Source organism: Excalfactoria chinensis, chromosome 1, assembly GCF_039878825.1.
Source record: "Excalfactoria chinensis isolate bCotChi1 chromosome 1, bCotChi1.hap2, whole genome shotgun sequence".
Taxonomy (NCBI): domain Eukaryota; kingdom Metazoa; phylum Chordata; class Aves; order Galliformes; family Phasianidae; genus Excalfactoria; species Excalfactoria chinensis.
Genome location: NC_092825.1, coordinates 52,549,707 through 52,575,101, shown reverse-complemented (window position 1 = coordinate 52,575,101; position 25,395 = coordinate 52,549,707). Strand labels below are relative to the sequence as shown.

At 37.8% G+C, this 25,395-nt stretch overlaps 2 protein-coding genes across 4 annotated transcripts in view; one reads left to right on the top strand and one right to left on the bottom strand.

Moving 5' to 3' along the window:
• Positions 1-1,448: 1,448 nt before the first annotated feature.
• On the bottom strand, positions 1,449-24,747 carry NUP37 (nucleoporin 37). Of its 2 annotated transcripts, XM_072356681.1 has the most exons (10): positions 24,625-24,731; positions 22,794-23,013; positions 22,122-22,246; positions 21,393-21,465; positions 16,247-16,341; positions 4,964-5,054; positions 3,620-3,801; positions 3,070-3,120; positions 2,630-2,723; positions 1,449-1,800 (listed from the first exon to the last, which is right to left on the bottom strand). In XM_072356681.1, the coding sequence occupies exons 2-10, from the start codon at positions 22,947-22,949 to the stop codon at positions 1,687-1,689; spliced, it is 981 nt and encodes a 326-aa protein (XP_072212782.1). In that variant the 5' UTR covers positions 22,950-23,013; positions 24,625-24,731; the 3' UTR covers positions 1,449-1,686. The 2 variants fall into 2 exon arrangements, with proteins under 2 accessions (XP_072212782.1, XP_072212790.1); XM_072356689.1 differs by lacking the exon at positions 3,070-3,120 and having other exon boundaries at positions 24,625-24,747.
• PARPBP (PARP1 binding protein) overlaps positions 24,731-25,395 on the top strand; it is a 45,322-nt gene continuing 44,657 nt past the window's right edge. The window contains exon 1 of one of the 2 annotated variants that reach the window (XM_072356669.1): positions 24,731-24,832. The gene's annotated coding sequence lies outside the window, so the exon portion shown is untranslated. The remainder of the gene's footprint in view (positions 24,833-25,395) is intronic. The other variant, XM_072356661.1, reaches the window with a different exon arrangement.

The following is a 25,395-nucleotide window of genomic DNA, read 5'->3' as shown; positions in this document are numbered from 1 at the left end:
CTGACTTCAACATTAAGACAAGTGATGAGATGCTCAGTGAAATGGAATAAACAAATGCAAACCATTCAGTCTGATCTTGCATGACCAAAGACAGTCCAAAGAATACAGGTCAAAGTCTTTGAGAACACTGCTTTAAGATTTTCTTGGTTGCATGCTGAATAGCTACATGCTTCTCAGATCCATTTCCACTTTTATCCACTTCTCAATGCTACTTTGCTTTTTCTGAACTATTGGTGCTTTCTTAGAAAGAACTTAGATACCCAAATGGTTTTATAAGGTTATCTGAATACTTATTTTTATTAATGAATCTGGTTTGGTTGTATTGTATGTGGTTGAGTGAATGACTTCGAACATAAGAAAGGGGCGAAAAGGTTGCATGCAGCTGATTCTGACTGGACACCAAAGTAACGCCAAAATGTTTACCCGCATTTAAGTCTGTCAGATACTCTCACACCAATTCTATCAGCCCTTCATCCGTGGCATCCAAATGTTGGATTTTAAAATTTTCTTGCTTTTTAAGGATCATAAATATAGTTTTAATAACCACCTCTTTCACAGGCAGCCTAGAAAAAGTGAGCAGTCTCTCAGATTTCACTATTCTGGACTCCTCTATCCTTCTATTTACAGAAGCTGCTTAAATTTGAGACTTGGAATAAAGTCCACCAAAATCCGCAGAAGTCTGTTAGAATTGCAGGTTTTGTTTTGTTAGTAAGGAGTAAAAAAAATAAAATCAATTAAAAAGAGGTCTTCCAGATCATTTGGAATTGTCTAATTACATAACAGTGTGTAAACAGAGGTATTACCAACTACACAAATGAAGTTCGTGATGTATGCTAATTATTTGGTTTTGCTTGTTTTGGAGCACACAGAAGAAGATGGTGACAACACATCTTCCTTGTTTAGATGATGGCAAACAACCTCAATTTAGCGTACATATGACAACTCTAAAATATTAAAAAGACCTTACAAATTTAACAGTAACAATTTAGTCACTGAACATTCTTTCTAAAAATATTTTACAATGATTAATATAAATCAATAATTTGAGTATCTTGGAATACGTAGTAAATGGCTCTTAGATTGCTGGAAACCCAAATAAATCTACAAAAAAGTACGGTTTTTGTAGAGTTCAATTTGATTTTTTATCTGTAGGTATTACAATCATTGTGATTATACCATCAGGTTCTTCACCATTTGTGGTAACTACTTTAATCAGCAAACACATTGACAGACAATATTTTACGACAGTACATTACTGTCTTTCTTTCTTAAAAGACAGCAATGAATCAGGAAAGTGAAGACAAAGACACGTGTTCATGCTGTAGGCACTCTGAGAATTTCAAAGTATTTGTGCAGGGTTAACTGAGAGACAACCGAGATTGCCAGATACAAAATCTCTTCAAATGAACAAAAAAAAGTTACCATTAAGAAACAAACGCCACACCAAATACCATGTTGAAAAACGTGTATATTTTAAGGGAAGTAACATAGGTTCAGATTTATGGTATCTGATTTCACAATAGTTTTTGCATTTGCAAGCTGAAAATGAAACACAAAAGGTTTCTTATTTTACTTTTTCTTATATCCTGCAAATGAGGAAATACCAATCCAAAGAGTAAATGATTTGCTTTGCTATGAAAAAGATATCATACTCTGAAGTTCAATACTGAAGGCAAATGGCAATTTTTACATTTCTGTTACCCAGAAGAAAATTTTATGGTCACCTCCAACTGCACATAATGGAAGGGTTCTATGCCATGTCAATCCAGATCCTACAGCTGCAGTACCAGTAAGGATGGGCTTAAAGAAAGAATAAAAAATAATAAAAAAAAAAAAAAAAAAAAAAAGAAGAGAAATATCAATAGAGGTTACCATGTACACCACGTGTATCAAGTTGCACAAACAAGCTTTCACATATGTAATATTCCTTAAAAAAAAAAACAACAGTTAAAATACATCAGAAACGAAACTGAAATAACTGATAGTCTCTTCCTGTGTTCCAGTAGCGGCTTACCATAAGTAAGATGTAGCAACATCTTTCATGATAAATTTTGCAGCTACTTTTACTGCTTTTAAGAATACTACTATGATAAAGGTATGCTTTCAAACCTAGAAATCTTTTTAATGAAATAACTTCCTGCTATTTAAGTGTAATCACAGCTAACTAGTATGTTTGGAGATAATATCTTTTACTGTAAGCTCTGTAAATGTATACTAATTTCAGCAAAATCAAAAATACTCGTTGTGCTTGACATGCAGTCTTGATACATTCTTGTTAATAATATACTTAATTCAAAGCTGAGAAATACACAACGATCTGATTTTCGTATCTTTCTAATTAAGAATACTGAAAAATTTATTAAATAACAGGCTAAATGTAGGTTTTTTTCCTCCTTTTTGCATAAATGGGACATAGCAAATGGGTAGATCAATCAGCCTTTTAAATAACAGGTTAAGTATGATGTGCAATATTTCTATAGCATGGATGAAACAATAAATAAAACAAATAGGCCAAGCAGCATTTCTGGATGGCTTTGGCTATTTTTCAGTTGTAGCTTTTAGCTAATTATGAGTTTGATTTGAAAGGAAGAGATGCAATCCCATCCAAAAACCAAATTCAAAAGTTTACCTGGGGATGTCCTAAGTGATGAACAAGCAGTTGAGTAGTTGCCTTTCCTGGATATCCAACAGTTGCAAACAGATTTTCATTCACTCGGGACCACCTATGAATAAAAAGAATGTACCTTTCAAATATCCCTATCAGACTATCAGAAGTGCACACAAAATGAAGATTTCTCACTTGCGATTAATTGTGTGAAGCCATCAGATATTCCACTGACACCAAAGAAATTCAGGGAAATGGCTTGTAAATTATTTACTACCAAAACCTCTGTGTGTATGTTATCATGTAACAGAAAAATCATGGTCAATCACAAATTTCACGAAGCTTATAGACCAGGTCCCCCTAAAAAATGATTTAGGAGACATATGTTCCTTAACTCACAAATACTTGATTACACATAGATTTACATTAGAAAGAAAATCACACAATAAAGACAACGCTTATACCTGAATAATCTGGCTCGATCAACATGGACGGGTCTCTTATCCTGTGGATAACTAAAACAGACATTCCACGTAAAAAACCGTTCCGCAAACAACTGCAGATCATACTGTAAGTATCAAAACAATTATTTTTTAACACCGAAGAGGAAATACGGTCTACTGTTTGTGAAGAAGTTGATGGAAAACTTGAACTTTTCCTCAGCTTACATTTCACTTTGGAGTAGGAAAAAATGAAGTAATTATTGACTTTATTATGTTTCAACAACTAGATATTTATGACTTAGAATGAAATGTTAATAAACAAGCTTCACAAACAGGAGAGATGTTGTCTCAAATGGACAAAAAGAAACATGTTATTTTAACAGATAGAAGTAAGCATGAAAAAGTATGGCAGGAAATAACCTGTACTGATTTTATAATTTTTGATGAATACTTACTATTAACTGAATAGGTGATGCAATACATACTGCAATTAAATGCTATATTAGCAAAGTAGCCACATCTTTTCATGTGCTGCTTAAGGAACAAATACTTTCCTACACGTAAAAAGTACCTGGAATGAGTGATATCCCAGATTAGCCAGTCACTTCCAGCAACTGCTCCAATTCTGAGAGTATTCTTTAAACACCAGTCTGCTGACATCAGCGGTGTTTGTTCACACTCTAGGGAGAGAATGGCCTGGTGTGTAATTAGATCATAGAATCGTATTGTTCCATTTTTCTCTGCTACCATCAGCTGTAAGAGGAAATAATAAAACCTTGTAAACTTAGCACGTAGAGAATCTTTTCAAGCTTTTCTACTCTAAAGCAAACCTAGAGTCCTTTCAAGGACATACTAATATATGGACTTCAGCACTTTTAATTATACTCCTATTACACTGTACACAGTGATTACATGATTTCATCTATATATACATACACATACATATGTATATGTATGTATGCTTTGGTGTTTAGCAGCACAAGTTCTCAACCACGTTGTTCTGAGTACAAGGAACTGACTAAAAGAGATTGTGCTGTACAGGAAACAATGATACCAATCAATGTAACTGTAATATCTGCATTCACACTTACTGATCTGGTATACCTACACTGGCTAGTGGCAAACAACAGCATATATTCAATTTTGATGCCACTTGAATCAATAGTTCTCCTGGTTTTCTTAGTAAGGACCATATATTGGTGGGAAGCAGAAGGAGTCCCCTGCCGCTATTTAACTATTTTTATACCTGATTTGATTGCTTTTTCTTTTTTCTGTTAGAAGCGTGCATTTCTATAATAATCTGAAAAACTATGTGTAGATACTTAAATAATAAAAAAAATAATAATAATTAGAAATAATAAATCCTAAATTGCAAGGATTAGACCATTAATGAAGTTGAATAACTTGCTATATATCAACAGACTAATCCCTTCTGGTACAAAAAACAGATAAGTACAAGATCATAATTTTTTATTTGATTTTTCAGCATGTTTCACGTATTCCAAGCAAGAAAAACAAAACCAAAAATCTCTTGGTAATTTCAAACAGATATTTGGCTTGCCTTACAGGAGTCTGTTGTTGGTGAGTCTTGTTACCATGACCAATATTAACTTTTCTTTGATAACTGTAAGTTAACATGCAATCAGCAGAATAGTAATCAACAATAATTGATGCACGTAATCAAGAAAGAGCACTTCTGATGGGAGGAACAATGGACTCAGAGCAAAAAGAGAAGAATAAGCATGGCAAGCTATTTACAGTGACTTCACATTAGTGGATTCTACCAATACCCAACTATAATGTGCAAAGGCTCCCCAAACTTAAGCCTTAGTATAGCATCAAAATTCATAATTTAGAGAAGTACATCTTCCTGCTATTTTAAAGGTGGCAGTGATGAAGAGCTGCAAAGTACAACCTTAAAAGCCTCTTCAGGATGCCAGCAAACACTCATTCCAGGGGAACGTAAAACAAAACGGGCCTTCTCATTTCCTTCCAAATCCCAGACCCTAAAGAAACAAACAAAAAAAAAGAATTAAACTATGCATTAGTCTGGTAATACACTAAAATTTGTGCCTCAAAACATTCAACAAAGGAAGTGACTAAAAGAAAAAGAGTTTGTGCTTAATCACTTCAAGAAGAAAACAAATGGATAGAAATGTAGAATGAAAGGTGCAGATGCTTAATACTTGTGCATAAGGAACTCATGTGCAAGCTCCGCAGAAAGAAGAAAGTACACGATATGTGAAAAAAGGGTCTGGCCACTTGGGAACAATATAAGAATGTAGTCAGGGACTGCAGAGATGCGACCAGGAAGGCTAAAGCCCACCTGGAGCTGAATCTAGCTAAGGAGATAAAGGATAATAAAAAAGGCTTTTTTAAGTATGTTAACAGCAAAAGGAAGGCTAGGGAGAATGTGGGCCCCATACTAAGTGAGGGGGGTGTTCTGGTAACGGGGGATGCTGAGAAGGCAGAAATACTGAACGCCTTCTTTGCCTCTGTCTTTAGTGAAAGGGCTCTCCCCCAGGAATCCCAGACTCTGGTGGTTGATGAGAGAATCTGGGGAATGGGAGATTTCCCTTTAGTCAGGGAAGAGGTGGTCCGTGAGTGCTTAGGAAACACTAATGTCCATAAATCCATGGGACCTGATGGGGTGCACCCGCGGGTGCTGAGAGAGCTGGCGGAGGTTATTGCTAAGCCGCTCTCTGTAATTTTTCAGAGGTCTTGGAGAACTGGGGAGGTGCCTGAAGACTGGAGGATGGCCAATGTCACCCCGGTCTTCAAAAAGGGCAAGAAGGATGACCCGGGTAATTATAGGCCAGTCAGCCTCACCTCTGTCCCAGGGAAGGTGATGGAACAGCTTGTGCTGGATGCCATCTCCAGGCAACTGGGAGTAAAGGAGGTTATCAGGAGTACTCAGCATGGGTTCACCAAGGGGAGGTCGTGCTCGACCAACCTGGTGGCCTTTTATGAAGATGTCACTGGCTGGGTGGACGGGGGGAGAGCGGTAGACGTAGTCTACCTTGATTTCAGTAAGGCTTTTGATACGGTCCCCCATGACATCCTTATAACAAAGCTGAGGAAGTATGGGATAGATGAGTGGACGGTGAAGTGGATCGAGAATTGGCTGACTGGCAGAGTGCAGAGGGTTGTCGTTGGCGGTGCGGTGTCCGGCTGGAGGCCTGTGACTAGCGGTGTCCCCCAGGGGTCTGTACTGGGTCCAGTCTTGTTCAACATCTTCATCAACGACCTTGATGAGGGGATAGTGACCACCCTCAGCAAGTTTGCTGATGACATGAAGCTGGGAGGATTGGCTGACACACCTGAAGGCTGTGCTGCCATTCAGAGAGACCTGGACAGGCTGGAGAGCTGGGCAGTAAGAAACCGGATGAGGTTAAACAAAAGCAAGTGTAGAGTCTTGCACCTAGGTAGAAATAATTGCATACACCAGTACAGGTTGGGGGAAGACCTGCTGGAGAGGAGCTCTGCTGAGAGGGACCTGGGCGTCCCGGTGGACAACAGGTTGGCCATGAGCCAGCAGTGTGCCCTTGTAGCCAAAAAGGCCAATGGCATACTGGGGTGCATTAAAAAGAGCGTGGCCAGCAGGTCGAGGGAGGTGATCCTCCCCCTCTACTCTGCCCTGGTGAGGCCTCATCTGGAATACTGTGTCCAGTTCTGGGCTCCCCAGTACAAAAAAGACAGGGATTTCTTGGAAAGAGTCCAGCGGAGGGCCACAAAGATGGTGAAGGGCCTGGAGCATCTCCCCTACAAGGAGAGACTTAGGGAACTCGGTCTGTTTAGCCTTGAGAAAAGAAGGCTGAGAGGGGACTTGATCCAGGTTTATAAATACCTGAAGAGTGGGAGCCATAGTGGCGAGGCTGGTCTGTTTTCAGTAGTGTGTGGGGACAGGACTAGGGGAAATGGGCTGAAACTTCAGCATAGGAAGTTCCGCACGAATGTGCGCAAGAACTTCTTTATGGTGAGGGTGATGGAGCACTGGAACAGGCTGCCCAGGGGGGTGGTGGAGTCTCCTTCTCTGGAGATATTCAAGACCCACCTGGACGCCTACCTGTGCGACGTGGTGTAGGGAGCCTGCTTTGGCAGGGGGGTTGGACTCGATGATCTCTAAAGGTCCCTTCCAACCCCTACAATTCTGTGATTCTGTGATTCTGTGCATAAAGTCAGTAAAAGCAGCCAGTGCTAAAGATAATGTATTCTGAAAATGATGAACTGGACGTACACCCTCTATATGAAATGGCAACATTCCAATGATTTGACAAGCTTAGATGTTTAGGCACAAAATCTAGAGGTACTTTCTCTCTTTATTCATAGTTCAATTGACAGACACCACCACAAAGTGGGAAGAGCACTGCTGGTCTAGCTGATACAAGCAATCTAGACTTAAGTACCAAGCAACTTAAATCACCGACATTATCATGAAAAAGATAAGATGATGCACTGAAGTATTTTCCTTATATAATACATGCATTTTCATTTCTTTCCTGATAGGACAAGACTGAATAATCGAAATACAAGAAACTATTTGTGGCAGCGTTGCAGTAGCCAACTGGGAGTTTTGGCAAGCTTTCAACAAATCAATCACACGAGTCAGTTTAGAATTTTCCTTTAGAAGCACCTACAGTATTTATCAGGCAGAAGTATATAATATTAAGAAAAATAAAAACAGACAGCAGTAATATGGATTGACAGGGAACTGTATGTTGAAACATCAAAGATAGGTTAGAGGATGATTGGATTTTTTTGGATACATTCCATATGAGCATCAATGATCCATGAAGCTACTGGGTTTATAAAATGTAGCAAAACCAAAATAGAGACTACTTATCTCACAGCTACTGCTCAACTGCCTCTTTTTCTATAAAAACAGCATACAGTTGTGTATATCGATTTCAAGCAAAGGGCTGTACATCCTTCAAAGCAGTTTTACACGCAAATATATATATCTATCCTTATTAACACAAAAACCCTTAGAAGCCACCAAATTTTTAAGCACAGTGTTCTGCTCAGAGTTAGATGAGTAGCTATGCACTATTATTGTTGATTTTAGAGGATTTTTTGCTGACTTCCTCCAGACTTTTTCAGTTTATATCTCACCAGGGTGCTCAGAGCACTATATTTTAGAGATTACAAAAAAAAAAACAACAAAAAAAAACCCTCTTACATAATACATCATAAGTCTAGACAAAATATATGGGAACAAAGTAAGTATGTTTAATGAACGATGTTATTTTCTTATGCCAAACCACAACAGATCAAATATTTGTTTTCTCTGTAGAAAATACAGTCTCTAATCTTGAAGGATCAGTGTCCTTATTAAAAAAAAAAAAAAAAAAGTCAAAACAAAAACCTGACAACTGTTTAAAAAATGAAATATCTACTTGATTAGGTAATTTAGAAACATACAATACTTTCTTCTATTGCCAGAAATTTTGCCTTGTAGATTTGTCCAAGTCAAATCAACACTTTGTGTGTGTATTTAATGTGCAGGGAGAAAATTATGATATAACAGAAGACGGTGAATCATTTTGGCCAAAGTAGAATGCCATCATGTTTCCTTCCCTGAAGTGATTAAGGTTATTAGGTGCTAAGACAAAAATTTATGCTTTCTACCTCTGTAACTTTGTTATTTATAAAATGCTAAACTAGTATCTCTTTTTGTCAGAATGTTGAGATTGTTAGTACAGAAAGAAAAAAGGATAAACACCTCCTTCTTTATTTACTGATTTAAAACAACAACAACACAGAAACAAAACAAACAAACAAACAAAAAAACCAACAACATGATATCATTTAGGTTTGGAAAGAAACAGACAGTACACATCAAAATGGATCCTTGACTGAATGCATCAAGTCCATGTTGTTACGGAAAATTACAATTACAAATACATTTAATTAACACTTCAAAATATTTCCTAGTGACTAACACAAGTTACAAAAGTGCAAAGACCAAAATGTTAGCCAAACTGAGTTTTTGGTTGCTCAGTAATAACCAAATCAGCTACAGATGCTATAAAAACCCTCAGTTTTTTTCTACATTTCTATCACATAAATCAATCTGTAAAGACTGAACCTCTTGGTTTACATTTAAACCCCATGAAATCTCACTAATATTACCCTATTTTATACTAAACCAAACTACTGTCTACTTTTCCCCAAATATTTTTATGTTTTGTACCTCTGCATTACATCATCCTTGTATTGATCCTACTCCCTCCATTGAGTATTACTGAGCAGATTTTACTAGGTTTGTGTCCAAAATATCTGAAAGAAGAAAAGTCTGAATAACCACAGTTGAAAAAGGCCAAAGCTGGAATAGTGGAAAGCCTCAAAAATTACCTATACATCTGCTCAGTAAATTCATTTATTTTTAAACAACTAAGGACTGAGAAATTATATTCTGCAGTGTACGCAGTTTTAAACTAATACAAAACTAGAGACAGCTACAAATGCCATTCAAGAGAACTCTTGGAATGCTGGCATACATCTCTTATCCCTTACACTGTATGGGTAAACAGATGATAACTGTAGTTATCTCAAAGCATGGAGCTATTCAAACTACTTTGAAACAACACTATTTTATGCAGCGTGAATGAGTATAGATAATGACATGCTGTATATGTGTGGTAATTTCACCACAAAACAGACTTATTTTTATATATTTTTTTTCAAAGTTAGGAAGGTATTCATTAGAGCATCTGAAAACCTGCTTTGTGGCATTGACTATTACCCTTATTCTATATTTTGATTTCCAAATACTGAATAATTCTAACTAGAGAGCAAAACCAAGTTCTAAGTGAATAAAAGGCACCTTGGAATAGCATAAGAGCAGAAACATACCGTAACTTTAAGGCCTTTCTAAAATCCCTAGAAGATGGAAGTTTAAAAAAAATAAAGTAAAAACACCCACCCAATTTCTTTCAACATAAAGTTTCCTACAATCTCAGAGAACAAGGAGGAACCATAGAATATCCAGTGTCATTCAGTGACTCCTTGCCTCAAAGCTGCATTAGCTACCCTTGCACTCAGAGATTACTGCCTGACCTACTCTTAAAAATGATCGACAAGAGATTTTATTATTATTTTTAATAACAGCTAAAAATATCCTTTACTGAAGTCCCCTTTGTATCCCCAGCAGACATATTCCACATGTGAGACAAGTCTTGTCACTACTGAAAAGCCTAGAGAACCAGGAAGAGGGAAGATAAACAGCTAAGTCATTCCCCATTGCGCACAAGGTGGACAAATGGAAGTGCAGAGATTGGCTAACTCTGTAGGGAATACAGCCATCAACTGGGTCTCTTGTCAACTCTCTATGGAGGTGGTTACCAAAGACTGAAAGAAGACTCTGGGTAGGACATGAAAGAAGAATCTTTCAGATTCAAATTCAGCATTACAATCTATGGTTTCTCAAGCTTCTTGCAATATTTACTTGGTTATGCAAGCATTGATCAGTGGGATGGAATCCTGATTATGTCCTGCAGCATTGTGAGAAGTGTGAGAGGTATGAGAGGTATGGGAACTGCACATGCACCATCTCAGCCATCTTAGCCAACTGTTCTTCATGCACGATCAGATTAAGAGAAAGTAATACATGCCAGCATTACTCCTGCAATACCCTTACAGCTACCCAAAGCAAAGGCAGAGACTAAGCATCTTTGCATTAACATTAAGCTGAAGTTACATTTGTTCAACCAAAAAAAATTAGCTGTTCTGAACTACGTGGACTGAGTTGTAAAAGTAGACCACCTAAAACTAAATGCTTCTGAGGGCTGACCATTACTGGAAATTCAATGATAATTCTGCCAGTGAGTTTCTAGAATGTAAGGTAACTGCCAAACAAATCAAATGCAATGATTTATATTTAAAACAATTTATATGCTAGACTACATTCTAGGATAGTGTGACCCTTCACTTAAGTCATAACAAGACACACAGGAAATTGCTACCATGTCATAAAATTTCTATGAATACTTTTAAGACTTTGTAACTAAAGGCTTATTCATCCATACCTAAGATCAGTCTGAAATAACATTCCAAACATTTGATTTGGAAAGTGGCTTCTTTTTCTTTTCTTTCCTTTTTTTATACTGACTGGATACTATAGTAGGAGGCTGGTTAATATTTGCATAGTGATTGGTAAGAACAACCAGAATTGTTGGTTAATAGATGGGCCACAACTTTTAAAGTATAAAAGAAATCATGGAAGACTTCAAATGGGGAACATACAGGGATACATACAAAAAGCACACAAAGCAAAAGACTAAAGTGCTAAAAATATTCCAAGACCTTCATTTATTTTCATCCATTATAATGCATAACTAGTGTGATAAATGTGATCAGCACACCTCAAAAAAGATGAACATTTCGGTACGAGATTTATAATATCACAGAATCACAGAATCACAGAATCACAGAATTATAGGGGTTGGAAGGGACCTCTAGAGATCATCGAGTCCAACCCCCCTGCCAAAGCAGGCTCCCTACAACACGTCGCACAGGTAGGCGTCCAGGCGGGTCTTGAATATCTCCAGAGAAGGAGACTCCACCACCTCCCTGGGCAGCCTGTTCCAGTGCTCCGTCACCCTCACCGTAAAGAAGTTCTTGCGCACATTCGTGCGGAACTTCCTATGCTGGAGTTTCAGCCCATTGCCCCTAGTCCTGTCCCCACGCACTACTGAAAAGAGACCAGCCTCGCCACTATAGCTCCCACACCTCAGGTATTTATAAACCTGGATCAAGTCCCCTCTCAGCCTTCTTTTCTCAAGGCTAAACAGACCGAGTTCCCTAAGTCTCTCCTCGTAGGGGAGATGGTCCAGGCCCTTCACCATCTTTGTGGCCCTCCACTGGACTCTTTCCAAGAAATCCCTGTCTTTTTTGTACTGGGGAGCCCAGAACTGGACACAGTATTCCAGATGAGGCCTCACCAGGGCAGAGTAGAGGGGGAGGATCACCTCCCTTGACCTGCTGGCTACGCTCTTTTTAATGCACCCCAGAATGCCATTGGCCTTTTTGGCTACAAGGGCACACTGCTGGCTCATGGCCAACCTGTCGTCCACCAGGACGCCCAGGTCCCTCTCAGCAGAGCTCCTCTCCAGCAGGTCTTCCCCCAACCTGTACTGGTGTATGCAATTATTTCTACGAAATAATATGAAAGGATACTGGGGAGCTCTGCTATAACAAACACATTAAGATAGTGGCACAGTGGTAAAGGTGTTGCTTGCAACACCGGAGGCCCGGGGTTCAAATCCCCCCTGTGGCGCAAGTGGTACAAGTGCTGCTCTGCTACACAGAAAGGCTCGAATCCTGGGAGTTGGACTCGATGATCTCTAAGGTCCCTTCCAACTCGCACGATACTGTGATACTGTGATACAGAATAACAGAATAAAATACTCCGTTTATTTTTTTGTAACCCATAACTGAGTGCACTAACCATAGGTAGACACATAACAATTTGGTGAAAGAATTAAGTGAGAATGGCGACTGCTTGAAGCAAGGTAAGATAGGTGCAACAAGCACTGACAACATATTAAAAACAAATTAAAATCAAATGACCAAAAACAAAGAGTTATCACTGTTTTTCCTCACTACTGTCCAGTGAATTACGTATGTAGTATAACTAAGATATATGAGTACCATATAAACAAACACACTACAGGTCCAAAGTAAACCACATAAAAAACACCACAATAAGTTTAGTGAATCTATAGTTAATTTAGTTTTCAGTGGTATCAAACCTTCCACCATAAATGTCTATATAGGAACTAAGTCTAACTTTCCAATCACAGAACGTCCTGTTAGAAGGGACCCACACAGATCATCAAGTCCAACTCTAGGCTCCACAAAGGACCACCCAAAATTCAAACCGTATTTCTGAGAGCGCTGTCAAAATGTGTTTTTGAACTTGAGGTGTGGGGTATGACCCTTTCCACAAAAAGCGACCATAAGAAATTGCCATGCTGTCATCAGTAAACTCCTGATACTGACAGTAAATCTTTCCGTTCAGTGAGGAAGGAGTATGAGGTGGTTACCAATCAGATTCAAAATCCACCCCTGCAGTCTGGTCCAGCAGCTTAACATTCATGTTCATTTTTAGGATGCAGATCAGACTAGTGATTTTGAACAGGATGATATTTGACATGAAATAATTCAAAAAATATTAGTGTCAAGAACTACCAACCAAGAGCTAAGTGATGTCAAACTCTTTGTGTTTCCCAAATGTATCCTGTGTACTTTTTTAAAGGAGCTTTATTAAGTACCAGCAAAAAAGAATGATTTGTATGCATGAATCTCTGCAGAACCATAACTGTGAAAATATTCCGAGTTCCTATAGATATATATTTTTTAAATGGTGCACATAGGGTTCTGCTCACCAAGTCCTTACTAGCAGAGAGGGATGCAGGTGCTCCTACACTTTATGCAAATGTTCAGTGTATAGCAGTGTATAATTCTTTCAAATTTTAAGGCACTAAAATCACCCTAATTATTTTTTTTTAATTATTATTTTTTTTTAACCTTGACTTTACAAACTGATCCCTCTTCTTTTGTCTACGAGTGCACTTCTATTCACAACCAGGTAGCATAGATGGCTACTGCAATTATTTGTATGCAACAGTAACTCTTTCATAATCAGTTCTACTTTGTGGCTGGTCTCGTGTTACAAGACCAACAAAATGACACAAAAGAAGCAAGAAGAATCCCTGAACTATGTGATACCAATGTAAAGGTTGGTCATAGTTGCAGTAGCTTGCGGTAAGATGGTTTAATACATGAAAACTCATACCCACCTCAAGTTGCTAAACTTACTGCTGAGTGAAAACTGAGGGAAGATCTAATGAGTCCCTCTACATAATGCCCATACTGAAATGTAGTGTTAATTATTTCAAGACACAAGTCTTATTATTTCAAGTGGAACCCTGACAGAATACTGAAATACTTGAAACTCCATGTTCTTGTGCTAATTGTTCTAGTACTTCATTCCAAAGGTATTAGCAGATGATGTATCCTGAGAAAAATTTCAGGGTAGAAACTAAACACAGACAGAAAAATTATTTGTCTTCTTACATTACTGCTGAAGCAGATTACACAGTAAGTAAGGAATGATTTTGGTAAGTCTGAGGGAATGCATTTTCCATTAGTTTTGAAAGCGTAACCTTTAAATTCAATAAAAAATGTCTTCATGCTCCACATGCATGAATGGAAAAAAATAAGAACACAAGTAGCCAGAAAAAAAACAAAAATCTTACATACTTCCCATGGCTTTTAAACATAGACTTTATGGCTTACTGCATAACCGTCTTTCAAGGTTACCAAGTTCAACTCCTGACAATATACATTAATTAAATCCATCCATTCCCTTTCATATTTAGTATCAATTAGACTATTGGTTATAAAACAGTTCTCTTTCATACCAGGAACGCTGATCATTTTATAACACAAACAAAACATTCCGCATTTTCAAATAGCTCTTTGCTGAATAAACCCAACACTAGATTAGACTCAGTGAAGAAATGAAGAATAGAGAATCAATCAAAACAAGCTAAGATATAAAGTCATACATTTCTACTACTCATTCCTAATCATTTTGTTGGAAATATGGACAGAGCAGCTCTCAAAAATCTGCTCACTGGTCAGAGTACTATTTCTGAATTCCCCAGAGGCATCTAAAACTCACAAGCCTTTTAGATTTTAAATTTGAGAACAGAGTAACTCAGCTAAAGCTAATAGTCTGTGATTTACACCAGCTGATGATTTGCCCTTTACCAAATCTCGTACACAGAATAATCCTAGCAGCTATTCCCTTTTCTCTTAGTAGGTAGCAGATTGCTTCAGACACAAGACCTTTCCTTCTTAATAAGTAGCCCTTTTCCCCCCCCCAAGTCTTAAATGATTATTTCCATAGCAATCAATATGCTGAAAACTTCACATAATCAGAGAAAAACTAAAGGAGTTTCTTAATTGAGACAACTTTTGTATTCTCACAGCTATATCAAGAAAAGACAAAGATGCTTCCACTCTTTCTTCCACTATTGCAATGATTTGTTAAGTCCGCACAGCTGCCAGCCTACTTTCTCAAAATCTAAGCTGCAGTGTGTGGCTGTAGAGTCGCAGCATTATACATCCACAAGCAACACCAGAAATGCGGGATGAGGGATGTTTCAACAAGGAAAAACTTGTACTACAAAACCTTAACCAGTATTTTTCAGAGTATTTAACCACGTTTCCCTTGTCTTTTGTTATTTGCAATTGGAAATTAATGGGTTTGGAATAACTAAAATCACTGTACTATAAGCTGCCTGTATTGCTGTACCAGTAGGACTCTGCTCTTAGGTGACATACTCACAACTCCCAGTAAGGTTAATAGGTTTGTGTATGTGGACAAGTTCACAGGGTTGTACTGGTTTTAAACTTAGCTGATGACAGAATAGATTTCTTCCAATTAGTATTAACTCCTTCCAACTTAGTATTAACTGCAAATATCATGTACACTAAGTCTTGTGTTCAGATCACTTACGTTAACATTAAAGAGAACAGGTTCTAAAGTGGAGCCATGTAAAACCTCTCCAGTAACTGGGCACTTGTTGTAACCCACAAAATGTAACCCCATGTACTATAACCCTTTGAGTTTAATCCTTCAGCCAACTGTTCATTAGCTGCATTACATTTTTGTGTAGCTGCATGCTGGACATTTTGTCCAGAAGGATACTGTGAGAAACAGCTGCCAAAGCTCTGCAGGAATCTAAAATGATTCCGGCAAGGTTCTCCCCCTGGTTAGTTAGGTGGATAACTTTGTCAAGAAATTAAGTGAGTTAAATAGGACTTTACCCCTCATGAACTCACACTGGCTGTGATCAATGACTGTGTTGTCTTTTACATGTTTTTCAATAACCCTCAAAATAATTTTCTCCATAATTCCAAGACAGTTTTCTTCCCATTCATCTATTAAGTTTAAAATACTGCTTTGAAAACAAACAAACAAAAAAGAAATTAAAACACAAAAATCAAACAAAAACCCCCATAATGCAGTTAACGAGACTAATTTTCCCCTTCAAAATGAAGGCTCAATAAAAATGAAATAAGTGAGTGTAAAACACACGTAATAAAAAAAAATTAAGCAAGCATGTAAATACACACATAAAAAGCCAGTGCTACTATTCAATTATGTCTTGAACAAAATACATACCTGCAGGTGTGATCATCACTTACACTTGCAACTTCTTGACCTTCTTTAGGAGCAAACACCAGATCATTAACATAATCTGAGTGGCCATCAAATGTCTGCCAATCCAGAAAAACCATATTGTTACTGTTGAGCTGACTGTTCCATCAACATCTCCATCCAACAACGTGTTAAATAGACACACAGTTCCAACAGGAAAACGCGTGAGTGTAAAACAAAGATATCACTGTACATGGAAGGAAAAAAAGACCTCTACTACTTAATCCTTTAAATTATCACTACACTAGAACAGTTTTATCCTCTTTCAAGCAGTGAATTTTGAAGGCAGAAGATAATCTCAGATAGAAAGAGGAAAATAAGCAAGAAGTAAATGTACGCATGAATGTATGTCTTGAAAAACTCTACTTGTACATAACTCTCTTTTCTTAATAAGAGTTCTTAATACAAAGTCCTGCAAGTAACAAGAGGCTTCTTTTTCCTGAGGGAGCAGTAAGCCAATCATTTACTCAGTATACTCCATTTCCCAAGCAGTTAGCATAAAAATAGCTTAAGAACAGATGCCAGCGAATCAAAAGATGAAAGGTAAAGGAATAAAAACATGAAAAAGTCTCAATAAAAGAACACGTAACAGAGGGTAAGGCATGCTGGAGGTTTTAAGAAAACCGAAAGTGAAGAGCAACACATGAAAAATAAGCAAGACACACAACATTGCAGTAATTAATCACAATTTCTTTTAAACATTTGAGAGGAACAGACATAGTGCCTTGCACTCTTTGCTTTATGTTCTTGTGCTGAAGAATAAGGAAAACTGGGTATAGTGCAGTCTTACTGTAAAACTAATAGGTCATCCATTCTCAGATAATAGAATATGAGCATCCGTGGTGTGAATGTAAACTGTCACTCAAAGCCAAACATTTATAATTGTATCATAAAGGACAAAGCCATTTCAAAGGGAACTATAGCTGTGCAATTGTTCTCAGATGAAATTCTTAATCACAACATATTTATTTCAAAGTACAGAGAACTGTTTAGCTTTAATGAAAACCAACATAGCAATATCACTTCTCTGAATGAAAAGGAGAATGTCAGTAAAAATTGTTTTTGTTTCTTTTTTTAATATACTTTGAAGGGTTTTCAGCTTTCCAGTGTTCTCCCATGATACCAAGAGGCTTTTTCCTTCTCCATTCATTTAATCATTTTGTACTTACCTACAGACATCAGAAATCTTTTAAGCTTTACATTATCTTTAAAACCCACATTAAAGAACAGATATACATACAGCAGTAAGCATGCAAAACTCATCACACCTAGGGATTAGTCAAAATTGGAAGTACTTTCAAATTCATTCACATGGTTGCTCGGTATGAATAATTCATTTCTGGTCTCACTAAAAAAACCTGTAGCTAATAAAGAACAGTTCAGTCAGCCTGAGCAGTTATATGTGCTTTCTCTCTTTATGGCCTCACTTAAATTTCAGGTCAGTCTGTTCCATCCTCTTCACTCCCAATGAGTAAATCACTAGGTACGGCTGCTTTTGTTTTGCCCAGCAAAGTATCATAAAAAAGACAAAAATATCCACTACATAATGGCATAACATGAAGATGTTCCAAAGAAAAACAAGGTCAAATGAAAACAATCATCTCTGCAGTTTTCTAAAAGGAAAAAAAATAGTCTTTTCTATGAGTTTGTCACTCAGAATGAACTACACAACTGATAAATAAAAAAAGAAAAATAAGAAATCTGTAAATGCACAATAACCAAGCTCTCCCTCTAAAAAGTTATGAATGCCTCATCAGTTCAATGCAAAGCCATTTTCAGCAGTCAACTTTTTTTTTCCCCACTAGGCCATAATTTTTATAAAACCTTGTGGATTTTAGAAGAATACATCTTTAGATGATGCTAAACTATTTAGACAGAAATGCAAGTCTTCTAAAAATTTCAGCATTCCAAATTCAAATATCCTACCTCATTTTACATCTACAGCTCTGATGAAATATGCTTTTTATTATACAAAATTTGAAGCAGAAGGAAGCCACAATTCATTTCCAAATGAAAACCTCAGAACAAGAAAAGATTTCACAAAGATCCATCCGTCGTATTTTACCTTTTGTTTGTTGTTCTGGGATTGATCCAACCCATAAATTTTGGATTAGTGGTGTTGACAAAGTAATGGAAAACTCAGTATGCTTGAAGTTCTTTGTTGATAATTACATCAAGACAGTTTTTCCACTGGGCAAAAAAAGTAAGATTACCCTGTCTGTCCCTCCAGAAGCAACACATACTAATTGTTTACCATAGAAGACAAAAGTATCAGAGATTACACTTTGACTGCAATCACATAATTCCTTCAGCTTTCTTGCACATTCTGTACCTGTCTTGAAAATCCCTTGTGTAAAGTGTGCTCTGTACAATGGATCAAAGTCTTGCATGTGCTCATAAAGCACTCAACCTCAGCCTTATGACAAAGCTTTTCTGAGGTTTAAATTGACTAATGCCAAGAAATAATTGTATCAAACTACTTAGAATTAATTCAGCACAGCTAACAGCATATTTGTGAACATCTGAAATTTGAGAATACTGTACAAAGGGATTTAGGGGTAACGTTTTTCTTAATGAGAAGTATACAGTTCAGTGGTCATCCAGTTAAATAAATTAAGATGATTATGCAGAGAAAGCATTTTCTCCACTTTTTAATCAAACAAACAAAACAGAACATGCTCTCATTTTTACCAATATAAACACACTACAATGAATTTTTCTTTTACACTACTGAGATCCTAACTGTTGAGGCAAGGATCCAGACTTGTAGCTGTTTGCTAATTTCTTTAAACATTAAATCAAGCCTGATCCAGTAATAGCAAAGATATTTAGTTCTTCAGCCTTAGACTAAAAGCTTCACTAAGGAAGTACTAAGTTCAAATGATGAAATTGTCATAAACAGAACTAATAGCTTTATTGCTAAATACTAGTCCACAAAATTTATTTGTATTGCATAAGCCCCAAAAGGTCTTAAGTATTATGTTGTGTCAAAGAAATTAAAAATAAAAAAATTTAATATCAAACTTCATGATCCCTCCATCTGCACTGGACACTGGAGTAGCTTATTTATATCAACTGGAGTTCAATTAAATTACTATGACTGTTTTCTTTTGGGTAAAAATAAGCCCCGTAATTCTAGAATTTATAGGTGGGGTCTTTTGGTCTTTATACTGTAGTTTCATATCAACCTCCCATTGTATTAATAAACTCTCTGTGTTCTTGACACTCACTATGCCATAAAAAATGTTCTGATGTGTTAGGCAATGGACATACGTTTGCAGTAGAAGCTTATAACTGCAAGTTGTGCAGTTTGTATTAAAAAGAAGTCCTAAGGATGAGAGATTCTGAAATAGTCTTTTTTGTATAAAAAATATGTCTTGCCTTAATAGACATGTAAGTGTGGCACTTTGATTTATTTGTAGGCACCTAGTCAAAGCTACTGTGTAACAAATTCCCCTAAATCAGAAGAGCGTGTTTTAAAGTTTCATTTGTGTTGGTCAGCCACCAGAAAAAAAGTCTTGTCAAAACTAGGAAAACTGTAACCATCACAGAAATTCTATTCTGAAAGGAAAAAAAAAAAAAAAAAAAAAAGAAAAAACATTCATCAGACTGCGCTACTGAGTTGACTTTTTGCTTCTCTGGTTTTAATATTGATAGTAAGCTAGAAAATAATTGTGTCTAGCATATTCAAAACAATTGTTTTGGAAGTGTGCTGCTTATAATCTCATTCTAATCAGTATTGAATAGTTTAATAGAATTTTGCTTTAGAATAAACTTGCTTATTGGAACTTGTAGTTTGGAAGTTTAATTAATTACCAAAGGTGTGTTTATGTGAAGATATATTATTATTTCTCTAGAAGCAATGTGTTCCTACTCAGCAAAACAACATATCCCGCTGAGAATTCCTAGTGTTGGCCTGGGTTAGGCTGTTGCAGACTGAAAGCTAGTACAGTCATGAAGTCTGGTCTGGAAGGTCCTTTTGCTAAGGAACAGATGATATACAGTGGCTGAACTGAATGATATTCAACATTCAGAGCAGCCCCGCAGAGAAGGACTCAGAGGTTCTGGTGAATGAAAAGCTGGATATGGGCAGTGTGTGCTTGCAGCCTGGAAGGCCAACTGTACACTTGGTTACACCAAAAGAGGGGTGGCCAGCAGGGCGAGTGAATTTGTCTTCCTTTACTCTGTCTTCACGAGACCTCATGTGGTGTCCCCAGCATGCAAAAGACATAGAACTGTTGGAGAGGGTCCAGAGAAGCGCCACAAAGATAAGATGGCTGGAGCACTGCTCCTACCAAGAAAGGCTGCAGGAGCTGGGTTTGTTTAGCGTGAAGAAGTTTAGGTTCCAGGGAGATCTAATTGCAGCATTCCAGTATTAAAAGTGAGTTTATAAACAAGATGCAGAATGACTCTTTACACACTCTGATACTGATAGGACAAGGGACAATGGCTTTAAGCTAAAAGAGGGAAAGTTTAGGGTAGATGTTAAGGTGAAATTCTTTACTCATGTTTCAAATGCAAAATTTTCGAGTAGACATCCAAATGATGTAGGAGTCACTCAGTCATCTATGTCTGTAGGTGCCTTACAGATAAATCTCAGTATCTAGACCTAACACCTCTTATCGAACTAATTTAAGAATGGGAAGTGGAAATGTATCTGAAGTAGACAATTCCTTTATTTTAGTTAAAGCAAATGATGGTCCGAGGACACGTTTTGTGACATGTCTGAAGGTATGTACTTAATTCAGCATTCTTTAGGTTTTCTACTTTATTAAATAGCATCATTACAACTTAGCAGTTCCCAATAAAAGAGAGATTAGAAAAGTCACTTTCCATAATAGAGGAGTTCAATAACCAAAACGATGTAATACTTTAAAGATCTCTATCTAAAGGAACCTTTTCTAAAACAGTACTTGAAATTCACCTGTACAATATTCTCATCACAAGTATATTTTGGACTATGCATAAGGCCTTTAAAGATGATGGATTTGCCACAGTTTAGTGCTCTGCCTCACAAAGGACATTAAACAAAGTGAGGCAGAAGCATAATTAAAGTTTAGACTCCACTAGAGAATAAAGAAATATTTTAAATGAACCGCACTGCCCTTACCTTATATTCATTCTTGTCCTGCAGATCTGAAGTAAACAGTCTTAACTTCCTATCAGAAGCTGCTGTACAAAACCTACACTCAACAGACAAAAAAAAAGCCCGTAAGTCAATCAATACCCCAATAGCTGACTTCAAACAAATGAACATGTCACCCCAGTTTAAACCTGTAAAACAACATGCAAAAGGAAATTCAGACTATGATAAAAACAAAAACATAAATTCTAACTTTTCTGCTGTGGCAACAAGCATTCAGAGATATAACTGGAACTTATCTGTAAAAAAAACGCAGCGTATCAAGTACAAAAAATATTTTTTATTGCAAAGAAATGCAAAATATTTTACAAATCTAAACCTGAATCAACTGTAAATTACCTGAAATCTCTCTCATAATTTCCTCCAAGCTAAGTTTCAACATCAATTAAGGGGCTGAATGTAAAAAAGAAAACTTATTACAAGAATTTTAAATATTTAAGCATTAATTACTAAATAGTTTCCAACCTATTTTAAACAAAATACTCTAAAAACATGCAGCAGCAGACAATCCATAGTTTCAAAGAGACTTACAAGCCACTGAGGACTTGAGTTCTTGTTGAGTGCATATTTAAGACTTTGCTAGCAGTTTCTCTGGAGTTACATTTCACTCATACACTTTTAACTTAGTTCAATATTAAGGATTTAGGGAAAACAGATAAGTGACAAATATTTCTTGTACTCAGTTATTTTACATACCTTATCTGGGGAGGTAAAGCATCAAGTCTAGTTTCTGGGCTCCATGCTATGGCATCAACTCGGATTCCATGATGAAATGTTCTTAGAGTCTTATACTGAATGCCTTCCACTTCTGCATCCTCTTCCTATAGAGATATGACAATTAACTAATTCAGAATAACATCTTTATGACCTCTAACAATTTGGATTGATATGAAACAGAAAGGCTTTCCAAGTTTGATGTACCTACTGCAATAAAGAATTGACTAGAAGTACATGAAAAATCCATGAAATGACTGCAGTCTCAAGTCAGAGTCAAACACTGGGCACAAAAATCAGATATTTGTGCTACAAATATGAAGTTACTATCTCCTTAAGTTCCCAAATAGTACCACTTGCAAATGTTGGCGATTGCTAATATTAGGTTATCCTCCAGAAAAGCAGTGCTGCTTTCATTGCAGCCAACTTGAAGGCATACTTGCAACAGAGTATTTTATTCTAATTTGTATTTCTTAGGAAATATCCCAATTCATTAATATAGTAATTAGTTAATCTAGTAAACAAGTACAGTGCTTCCTGGTAAAAAAAAGAAGACAGGAAAGCAGCTTTAGTCAGCTTTGGGCTTCACCAGCAGAGATGCTGTCTGAGTTCCAAGAAGAAATGAATAAAACCAACAATCTAACACAAACCTACCTGAAATTTGCATGTCCCAACAACCACGTAATTGTTGCCACCATATGCAATGAGGGAGCATGCATCTCCACTATCAAATGGATTGAATGTTATCACATGCACATAATCTTCACAGTCCACAGTGTAAGCAGCATTTCTAAGAGAATCTTGCTTCATTTTCAGGGAACTATATCAAGGTATCACAGAAGTGATGTCTTTCACAGGATGAAGTTCTACATTCCTATACAGAAAGTATTAAAGAAAGAGTATTACACATTCACATAAGAAAAAAGGCATTTGTGGCACAACAAATCGAAATTTCCTATAACACTGCATTAATGGACACAAGGTGAAATTAAGCTCAATATTTATAGATTTAGCACATAATTCCAACTATCAAGGAATTAACAAAACTAATTAACCTAAATAACTAGCATACATTCAAAACCACTTCTAGAGACTCAATCAATAACTACAGATTTTGTGCTACTGCTGGCAACCTAACAACAGGATTAACTACATACACCAGAAAAGTCACATTCAGAATGCTTTAGTTTTCAACCAAATGACAAATAACGATGTATTGTTACCTCCACGTTCTCTACCCTGTTGTATTTGCTTTTAGAGGACATCTATTTATCTAATTAAAAGCACAATTAAGACTGAAAAAACTGCAGATGGGAACACTGTCCTGCAGAATACTTAACTGTGACTTCATGACTGAAGTCAACCCATCTGCACACAGAGCATAGCCCCTATGCCTCTGTATTTCAACAAAAGTAGTTAGCTTTCACCCGGAGCTGAAGTATACCTCAGAATAAGTGCTGTACTGTATTCAAGCACTTTTCAAGACAATCAGGCTCCTGGAAAAATAGCTTTAAATTTCTCAATGTATTTTGCTGTGTTAATGACCTGATGGTCTCAGAATCCAAGTCACAACATTTTGCTTGAGTGCTACCACAGTTTGTTGTGGACATCACAGATACACAAAGAGACTCCTCATATCTGCAATGTTTGTTCATTAATTAGCATGATACACTATCCCACTGACATATATGTTTCAGGCATATAACTTGCAGAGACATGCTCCTAAGGCCAAACACAACTTGTAACCCAATCTGTAACTGTTTTCCTTAAAGCCTTCCCAACAACATAGAATCATAGAATGGTTTGAGTTGGAAGGAACTTCCATCTAGTTGAACTCCCCTGCAATGAACAGGGACATCCACAGCTACATCAGGTGCTCAGAGCCCCTCCAACCTGACACTGAGTGTCTCCAGGGATGGGACATCCACCGCCTTTCTGGGCAACCTGTGCCAGTGCCTCACTGCACTTACTGTAAAAGACTCATTCCCTTACAGCCAACCTAGGTCTCCTCTCCTTTACTCTGAAACCATTTCACCCTGTCCTGTCACAACGGACCCCACTAAAGAGCCTGTCCCCTTTTCCTACAGCCCCCTCCAGATACAAAGAGACTGCTGCCAGGTCTCCCCAGAACCTTGCAGGCTGCACAGCTCCAGCTCCCTCAGCCTGCTAAAACCAACTTTAGTCTAACTTTAACTAAATAAAAACCAACAAAACAACCCTGATATTCATTCTTTACAGAATCACCACATGGACAACTGCGCGGCGCAGGTGCTCGTTAACCACCCCCTCACACACGGACATCTCCCTACTGCTCCATACAGGGCTCAGTACAGCTTACTGAGAACGCATAGCCCCACAGCGCTACAGGGCCTCAGAAGGCGGCCCAACCTCCTGTCCGCGACCCGCTCACCCCCCGGGGCCCGTCCGACCGAAGCATTGCACTCCCTGCCCCCCCCCCCCCCCCCCCGAGCCGCCCCACACACACCTCCACAGCCCCAGCCGGCCATACGCACGCTACTCCCGCCAGCCGGCACCTCCCGCCCGTAGGCCGCCGTGTGCTTCCGGGTCAGGGCTCGAGCTCCTTATTGGGCATCTACCGAAGGTTTAAATGAAAACCGCCGACAGAGGAGAGAGGCTGCTGGGCTTTCCGAGCGGCTGGTGGAGTGCTGGGTTTCGTTCTCCTGGTTGTGCAGGTAGTGCCTATGGGCGAGCGGGAGCGCCTCAGCCGGCTGAGAGGGGCTTGGGTGCAGCGTTAAATGGCTTAACTTTCTTCAAAGGGGAGCGACTCTAGTGAAGCATAGCCATGGAATGATTTTAAATCGAGAGGAAGGGAGGTTTGGATTAGATGTTAGAGGGAAATTTTTCACTCAGAAGATGGTGAGGCACAGAGAAGCTGTGGGGGTGCTTTAGCCCTTGAGGTGCACAAGGCTGGGTTGGATGGGGGCTCTGGGCAGCCTGAACTGGTGGGTGGTAACTGAAGTAGATAACAGAAATTTGCTGCCAAAGGGAATAGTAAATATGGTGACTTAAGGAAAGGAATGCTAAAAAGGCTTTGTATGTAGGTAACAAAAATGTTCAGAGGTGTCTTTGTTAGTAAGTTGTGGAAACAATAGCAGATCGCTTGTTTAGGGAAACTGTTCTAGTAGATGCTGGTCTGAATGTGATATGGTGAATATGAAAGGTGCTCTCTGGTGGCATTAAGGATGTCTCTGTAGAGAGAAAAGACTGTCCTGTCAAATTACTGACATAGGATGTC